The sequence below is a fragment of the Pygoscelis adeliae genome, unplaced genomic scaffold, assembly GCF_000699105.1.
Source record: "Pygoscelis adeliae isolate BGI_AS28 unplaced genomic scaffold, ASM69910v1 Scaffold66, whole genome shotgun sequence".
NCBI classification, from domain to species: domain Eukaryota; kingdom Metazoa; phylum Chordata; class Aves; order Sphenisciformes; family Spheniscidae; genus Pygoscelis; species Pygoscelis adeliae.
In genome coordinates this window covers 445,196-454,673 of record NW_008825167.1, presented here as the reverse complement: position 1 = coordinate 454,673, position 9,478 = coordinate 445,196, and the positions used below count along the sequence as shown (strand labels likewise).

Genomic DNA, 9,478 nt, shown 5'->3' with positions numbered 1-9,478 from the left:
CCGGGGGCGGGGCAACCCCCAGTATCAATACAGGCTGGGGGGGTGAAGGGATTGAGAGCAGCCCTGCCGAGAAGGACTTGCGGGTACTGCTGGATGAAAAGCTGGACATGAGCCGGCAACGTGCGCTCGCAGCCCAGAAGGCCAATCATATCCTGGGCTGCATCAAAAGGAGCGTGGCCAGCAGGTCGAGGGAGGGGATTCTGCCCCTCTACTCTGCTCTGGTGAGACACCACCTGGAGTCCCGCATCCAGCTCTGGAGTCTTCAGCACGGGAAAGACATGGACCTGTTGGAGCGGGTCCAGAGGAGGGGCACAAAAATGATCAGAGGGATGGAACACCTCTCCTATGAAGAAAGGCTGAGAGAGTTGGGGTTGTTTAGCCTGGAGAAGAGAAAGCTCCGGGGAGACTTTATTGCGGCCTTTCAATACTTAAAGGGGGCTTATAAGAAAAATGGGGACAAACTTTTTAGCAGGGCCTGTTGTGATAGGACAAGGGGTAATGGTTTTAAACAAAAGGGGGGTAGATTTAGACTAGATAGAAGGAAGAAATTTTTTACAGTGAGGATGGTGAAACACTGGCACAGGTTGCCCAGAGAGGTGGTGGATGCCCCATCCCTGGAAACATTCAAGGTCAGGTTGGACGGGGCTCTGAGCAACCTGATCTAGTTGAAGATGTCCCTGCTCATTGCAGGGGGGTTGGACTAGATGACCTTTAAGTGTCCCTTCCAACCCGAACTATTCTATGATTCTATGCAGCACTCACCTGCTTTAGAGGGGACACACTGAACATGCTCTTCTAATGCAGCACAGTCTGATTTACACTTTATTTGAAACGAAAGTCAAAATCAAGTGCACAGATTTAATAAAAAACACAAGTCATAGTAAATATTACTTTTGCTGATACAACAGCTGTCCAATGACTTCCCACTGCTAAAATCAAATGAATCCTTGTTAAATCATTCATGCTTCTTCCCACCATTTTATTTAAAACTTCATGTTGCAACTAAAATTCTAAGTTGCTCATATTTGCTGAAATGCCCAACAGCTTTACAAATCAACTTTATGAATCAACTTAGAAAAGAAAGCGTTTCCCATATGTCTCATAAATTGGACTCATGTACTAGTTTTCACAATCAAGCAGACAGGGGTAACTAGTGGGTCAACTTGTACTGACTTCAAAAGCTTTCAGTATGAAGAATCAGGCATTTTGTCGTGCTACTTGTTCTGATTTGCTAGAAATAAATATGCCCTAACACAGCTTAAATAAAACCTCAGAGGTAGGAAACAGTTGGCGAGCCCTGAAGGTTCCACTACAGAGACACAACAAGTAACATCTGATGTTCCCTAGGGCGCTGTGCTTGATGCTTTATTTTGCTAGTATTTTTTTCAAACCGCTGTTTTATATAAAACAATGTCAATGGGCTTTGAATCAATCCTGAATGTAACAGGATCCTGCATTAAAAAAAAAAACAAACATAAAATGGCTCATATTGGTTAAAGTGGAACCTCTGAACTCCCATGTTATAGAATTTTGCAGCTATAGGCTTAGTTTCACAAAAATGCAAACTAACAAAAAAAAAAGGAGCAAATTAAAGCAATAGACTAATTTGAGTTGTGATATGCATCTGCTGCTCCTTCCATTTAAATGGTAGGATTATGGTGCTTACCTGAAAGACCCTATTTGCAGAACACAGCCAACCCCTCAAAACATAGATCAAGGAGAATTTTATAAAAAGTCTACATGTGCAGTGAATTGTTACTTTACAACATATTCCAATCTATGCAAGTCTCCCAGTTCAAGAAAATTCTAGTCTAGCATTTCTGCAGCAAGCTGTACAGAGCCTGGCTCCAGCTCTCCTGTCTTTACAAGCTGACTCTCCAAAGGCAAGGGGGATTGCAAGAGGCCCTTCTGCAAATACTATGCATCCACAATTCCCTGACACTTTGAAAAAAATTGACATGCCCACTTTCCATAGCTTTGTGGCCACTCCCACCTGGCTGAACATCATCAAGGAACAGCAGTAAAGCAAAGCATCGTGGGGTTTGTTTAAACTCTTTAGTGACAATTCCTAAAAACTAAACTAAACTGAAATAAAATCCAGAACACCAAAAGCAGCACATTTGAACCACGGACATTATGATTTCTTATTATTCCAAATTATCTAATCTTTTAAATTAACATGGTTTTCATCAAATGTCAAGATTACCCTGACATGGAAAAAAGGAAGAAGATGAACTACAATAACTTAAAGGTATAGTATAGCATCTACTGAACTAAAAGCTAGGCTCTGTTATAATGTACTTGTTTTTCTGTGATTTTTGTTGTTTTGTGTTTGTTTGTGGTTTTTTTTTTTTTTAAGATCTATAGGGGAAAAAAATCTTAGACTTTGCAGACTTCCGTACTTCCCACCCTATACTTCTCCTGTGAATGGGCAGTATTTTTTCACATTTTTCCTGCTTTTGGGTTTAGACATTAATGTTGTCATGAAACATGGCAAAACCCATCAATAGGTAAGAATCCATTACTAGTTGAGTTCTTCTGGGACTATGTTATTATGCAGATGCCATGGAAAAGTTTATTAAACTGAATGAATGTACCATGGCCTGATACGAACTTCATGTAGTACAGCATTGGCAGGAAAGTCTCAAAATCTTGAAAAAAAATCTGGAACCTGACGTTGCAATAATAAATCTAGCTATCTAGAAACTTCTATCTTTTTCTATACTGTAATTAAAACACAGCTTCACTTTAACCATTCACAATCTATTTCACATTTCTGTTGGTTAAAAAAAACCAAAACAACAAAAAAAACACTTGGCTAGTAGTGGAATTTAATCTGGTGATGTGACTTGCCATCTTTCTAGTTCCCACCAAAAGAAAGTCTTATTTTGGGTCATACACTTCTCCGCTTACTTTTCTGCGCTTCTACAGAAGTGACTGCTGCTGCCCAGAGCTTTCTAATGAGCTATTTAAAGACCAAGGAACAAAAGACTTCCCTGTATTTTCACTCCTCTGCCCATTATCAAGCTCTCTAAGCAGGGATGAAAGCACTCTTGACAGCTCCCCTGCAATCTAGGTACGGAGACTCTTACGAGGTCCTGACAACAGCTATCTCCAAAGACAGCAGCCTAGCTCGATACAAGCGCTTCCCAGAACAGTCCACGAAGTTATGATAAAAGAAGGTTAGTTTCTCTGTCCCCCACCTCACCCAAAAGATGTAGCGATGTACTTTTTCTTCACCACAGTAACCATAAACCAAAAGACTGCCAACGCAACCCACTAAACCTGGGAAGATTTTGTGACTGCTAAGAATAATAGCTTTCTAGTCATGGACTCGTTTTTGTTGTAAATTCACATTCCTGGTGACAGCCAAGCATAAAGCCACCCAAGCCTCAAAATGAGGTAAATCTGACACCAGCTGTCCAGCCACACGTGCATAGATAGCACTCCTAGTTAGCAAACTTTTTAAACTATATTGTTATTTAGTTCCTCTGGAAGTCTGTACTGCTGTGACTGGACTGGTTTCGGTATAAGCTAATTTAAGTCCTTCTCAGATAGTCCTTCACCTTGCTGTGCCCTAATGCACGATGTGCCATTTTTGGAATGGGAGTAGCACTGAGGTGTTCTGGCCTTCATCTTATGCTAGGATTGTACTATTATTCTTTTTTCTTTTTCTTCCTCTTTTTAAATAGAAGTTCTAATCCATGTGGTTTCAGTTGAATGTAAGATATAGCACCAAAAAAATTAACTACAAGGCACGAAATAGGAAATTAGCATAAACATTTTCAAGTGGATAGAGACTTAATCAAAAAAGGAAAAAACCACCAAACCCTTGCAATAACCCGTTGTGCTGGAAGAGGAATTGTCATATAATTGGGTGATAATAAATGGAATTGATCAACAATGCTTTTGGAATCAATTGTATGTAACATTTTACTTCATGACCTTGGCACAAAAGGTAAGTATGCACTAATTGCATCTGCTGATAACCCCAAATTATGACACATTGTGGGTACTGGGGAATTAGTGTATTACAAGAAGCACTGTGTGACCTGAGGATTGAAGTACAAAAAATCCAAAGGAACTGCATAGTAAAAAGGTCATGCATTTGCTAGTGATAACAAGGATATGTGCAATAAATGGGGACTTGATCCACTGAAAAAAAAAGAGAGGAGGAAAACAACCTGAGTTACTACCGAAATGCAAAATGACTACATTTCACAAATAAGATACAGCTGAAATAAAGGCAAATGTGATTCAGACAACATTTCTAGGAAAGACAGGGACATACTGATGTCATAGTTTAAGGCACCAGGGTAAAATATTACTTATAAAATGCTAGTACCTGGAATAGATTTTATACACCTCCAGCTATGCATTCATTTTTGGACAAGAAGGCAAAACACTGTATGCTTCTGAAAGATAATACATGCCCAAAACATGTTAGCAGCATGGCTATTTCAACAGAAAATGAGTTTTTAGACTCAAACATTAGCATGTAAATGCAAACATTTATTTTAAATTTCAGTATCCTCTGAAACCTACCTTTCAATTTATAAGACTGAGTGTATAAAACTGACCAGGTATCACTGGGTGCGCTGCTTAATTAAACATTTTGAGAAATAAATTAGCTTTTCCATGAAAGAGAACTGGCAAGAATGTAGAAAACTGGTTCAGGTGTACTTGAAATACATTACTTCCATTTCTTATAAGTGATTTTGTGCAACATTTAATAGGAATTTAAAAACTTGCAGGAATGGCACCCTTCTAAACAGAGATGAGAGCGATTTGCCCCACTCCACTATCTCCTCAAATCTGTTTGCTTACCATTGGATCTAGTCTCAGTCAAGGCTTAGACAGAATTCACAGCTCACCTTTGTACATTCATATAAATCATGGTAGTCATTTCACATTCTTCTGAAAAATGTAGGTTGAAAGTCTGCACTGAGGCTCGAGCTTTGCCTGTTAACCCCCAAAGACCAGTTCTTCTAAATGGGCGTTTCATTTATTTTTAAACAGCAGAACAGTTGTTAGGAAGTTTTATTTTGACTATCTGGATGGAAATGGGTTCTGCCTAGACATGCCCAAGAGACATTAGCCTTCTTAGCTTGAATAATCCTTTGGAAGAAGTGCAACTAGGTATCAAGTGACTAGGTATCAAGTTTGTGAACCGTGAGGTAGAAGATCTGATTCCAAGAGGAACACAGTGGAGAAAAAAACTGGTATAAAAGTGCATAGCATCTCCAGATAAGGTCCAACTCCACCAAAGGAATATGCAGGGTAAGGGCCTGATCTTAAACACTGGTTGTGTGCTGCTAGGAGCATGCAAGTGTCCTGACAGGTTTTTAGCTTAATGAGAAAAGAGAGTGCCTTGTGTAGTAGAACTAAAATAGACAGCTGCATGTGGTTTTCTCTTGTTTCTGTACATCTACCTCTGCAATGACAACAAGTAAATATTCTGTTAATGTTCTACTACCGTAAAATACATTTATTCTTCTAACTTCTCCTAGCTTTAGAGTAGTTTCTGAGTGGCTGACGAGTCCCTCCATTATAGGGGCTGGTGATTTGCAGTAAGTCTCTCTTACAGTAAGCACCGGCCCAAACTAGGCTCCAGAGCTGGAAAGGCCTTCCACTACACTGTACAAGCTCAGCTAAGAGCTAGCAACACAGCATCTCTGTTTGGGAAGAGATTTCCCAGTGAAAAATATAAACCAGTGTATCCTTCACATGAAAGGAGACAGCAAGGTCTATGGCTAAATCCCAAGAGGCTCCCATGAGGCTGCAACAATCGGCAATATTATTGCTCAGGGGATAACAGAAGCACGTATGTCAGGAACGCAGAAAGCAAAATACTATTATGTCGGAAATCCCTTGCTGAATTTGTATGCAGTGCAGTAATCGGTATTACACAGAAGAAAGTGAAAATAACAAAGCAAGGATGTAATCCATTCAGTCTTTACCAAGAATATATAGAGCCCGGAAGGACCTGACTTAAACCCAATTATATAATACATCAAATCTAATAAGGGCACTTGACTGAAGATTTCCCACAGACAGTAGAACAACCAGACATACTCATTCCTTTCCTTCCTTTTTTTTGGCTCCTTCCAGTACCAGGAAAAAGGATGAAGTTTGTTCTTGTTTTCACTTTATTCTGAAGAAGTGGCTTAATTGTTTAAGTTCTAAATCACCCAAAAAAGAGTGCAGAATTGCTTAAGATAAGCTGGGAAGTCAATAGTGATCTCAGAGCAGTCTACCAGATAAAGCAAACATTAAAAAAACACTAAAGAGGCTACTGATCTTAGATATTCCTCTTAAATTTGTGCTACATTAAACTGTATCTTAGTGTTTTCCTCCTTTATAGTTTCTGCCTTAGATGGTAATTCAGAAAAGTGCAAGTTGAAAACAGTGTATGTGATAAACTTGGTATAACCCCACCCACTGGCTGATTCAGGAATACCAACTGCAGCAATACCAACTGAGTAAATCCTAGACTAATTCTTTATCTTCTAATCTATGGATTAACCAAAAAGACCACTATCAGCAAAAACTGCTCAATCACTAAGAAATCATAACAGAAATGTTAATCTAGTATATTTCTTACTACAACCTTTAAAGACTGGGAGTTCCCAACAGAAGTGACTGAAGACTTGACCAAGATTTTATACATGCCAGATTTCACTCATATAAACAGATATTTAAGGCACAAATATTCTAATATCATAGTCTGTAATAAAACTATTTAAACACAGCCCGCTAATGCTGAATTCAAGATTCACAATCAAGAACACTAATGTCTCTGAAGTATTTAAGAAATCATTAAGTTACGGAGCTTGTTCTTTATGAAAATAGTTGTATAATTTTATATGCACAAAGAAAAATAAAGTCACAGGTTAACATTCATTAGATTGTAAAGTTCTGCTACCAGAATACCATACTCGAATCAGTTACCAGCAGCAACAGTGCACTATATCAACAACCAAACGTTTAGTATTTGGGAGTCTGTGAAAAATTGGGAAACTTCTGGTCTGATCAACTTTTATACCTGGGAAGCACTTTTTGCACCATTAACACAGAAGGGTTGCAAATCAATGATTCAAATTCTTCTGCAAACTAAAGTGTGCAGGTATGAACAGGAGTGAATTAATTATGTGTTAGAATTTATGGGGGAGATCCTACTCAGTTAAAGTCTTTCAGGTATAAACTTGAGCTCAAATTCAATGTTGACAGTATCCAATCAAGCCAAATAATTTCAGATAGGTTTGGCAAGGGTCTCAGAAGTTGCTAAACCTGTAAGCATTTCCATTGGCACCTCTTGCGTGACTTGGGCATACTTCAAAAAATAAGTCTTGTCCAGTTTTGGAGAAGACGTAAAAACAAACTGATCCAGTTTAGGCGAGGAAGTACGAAACCCAGCCTCCCAGCCTGACTTTCACATCTCAGTCCTAAAAATTGAAGTCTATGAGAAATTCAAAGCCTTTTCACTTAACCTGTTCCCAGCAGGGAGAATTCAACCCTTTTACTTTCCCTTAAAGTTAAACCTCGATTCTGACAGTTAGACAAAGCATAATTAGCAGAACATACATTTTTGTTTGACTCCCTTCGGCTGTAACAGTACATTTGTGTATACACATGCATACTGTCTATTTGTCTGGCAGAAGGATGTATCACTAAGGCAATGTAGGCAAGTTCAAGTGGTCTCCCTAACAGCAGAAATCTGGCTCAGTTTACATTACTTTTTTAACAGTGTATCTTATAAGTTTGAGTACAAGATATTGTCAGAAAAAATAAAAGGCTTTAAAAGTCATCATTTATAAAGCTATATAAGGTATAGTTCAGTACAGACACACATTCTTATGATGTTAATGAAGTGACACATGATAAATTGGTATTAACATGTTATGGTACATTTTAAAAATGACAACATCTAAAAGCTTTAAGGCACCATTTCTTTTGACTTATCCCATAGTCATCAATTTGAAAACCAGAGCACAGATGACTAGATACTATGGCAACAGACCAAACAACTGAAGTTGTTACTTTACTTGCTACTAAAGCTAAACATTCCTTCTGCAAGGTAACACTGCTAGCATAGATGAAAAAAAAAAAAAAATTAAGAAGTTGAATATTATTAAAATAAATATCTACCTGAGAGCTTCATGAGGAGCTCAGATGCTGCCTTGACTGACATGTCCTGCCTCATCACATTTGCCTGCACTTCCTGTGGCTTGAGTTTCTCCTCAGGGCCATTTGGAGCTGAGGCTTCGGATTCCTCGCTGAACACATAGCTGGACTGAGACAAGGCTGCACTTGCAGCTTCTTCATCCTTAGGCTCCTCTTTCACTTTAAATTTAGGAGTCAAGGGCTCTTTTTGATTTGCAGCTGTCAAGAGAAGGAAAGAAGTGAGACTTAATGAGGTATGTAATATATAATCATAGAGCAGCTAGTAACAGGAAGAAACCATAACCTGAGAAATGCTAGAGCAGGTACTGGCAGCAAGCATGTCAACAGTATGCAAAGATGCTTCAAGAAGTAAACAAACTTCTGCATCCTTTATACAAAGGGACAGTTTTCAAACACAAAAACTGATTGTACCAGAGCTCAAGAAACCATCCTTCTCCTCTTACTTTTTTGCCCCTACTCCTCCTAAAAGCATTCCCCTGGTGACATCGGTCTTCGACAGGCTTGATGGAAGTTTAAAACATCATTTCACATAAGGGCAAATATGGCAAAGCCCATGGGTACCATATATTGAGCTCTTAGAGCATGGAAAAGAGGCAAGAGATGAAGAGTAGAAAGATAGGAAACCTAAGAGGGGAGTTAAAGGGAAAAGAACAGCAAATTCTCAGGTCCTAAAAGTTGATATTTGTTAAGAAAGAGAACAGAAGGATTTTCAGAAGACAGCTCTGCACTGGAAGATGCTATTAGAGCACTGTTCCAGGTTCTACATCCATAAAAAAAGAAAGCAAGCAAGTTTAAAATAATCCTTTCAAATACTCCACGTAAGCAGCTGCACAGCCTCAGAGAAGGGTACAGGGACCTTGGGGCTACTTAAAATCTACACAATGAAAAATGTTGTTCTTGAACAATCTTTCTGATACCCCCTTGACAGCAGTAGATCCTTTGCACTGCATTTGGTTGAAGGGATAAAACCAAGAACGCCTCTTAAACAACACTTCCAAACCCAAGAAATATAAATTCACAAGCAGACTGCACGACAAACAGGAGGCTAAAGGAGTTGCACTATTTTTCAGCAGCTCTTCTTATACTTCTTTATGTTTGACAATTAAGAGATACTTCCTTTCCTGTATCTTAGTGGCTTTTTCTTGTTCAAAATTTCACTTTAAATTCTCAGTGACACACAGCACATGACTTGTTCAGTGTCCCAAACTTTGATGAGTTTACATCTCTCTCACCTCTCTAAACCTCTGTCTTCACAAATGTGAAAGATAGAGCATCATCTCCATTTTGTTATCTT

General features: G+C 38.8%; 1 protein-coding gene across 1 annotated transcript in view; it reads right to left on the bottom strand.

The window, feature by feature from the left end:
- The window catches only part of ZNF827 (zinc finger protein 827), a 77,534-nt gene that overhangs the window by 40,321 nt on the left and 27,735 nt on the right, over positions 1 to 9,478 (bottom strand). The window contains 1 exon segment of the mRNA XM_009328859.1: positions 8,149 to 8,382. Within this exon segment, the coding sequence (XP_009327134.1) occupies positions 8,149 to 8,382 (234 nt within the window).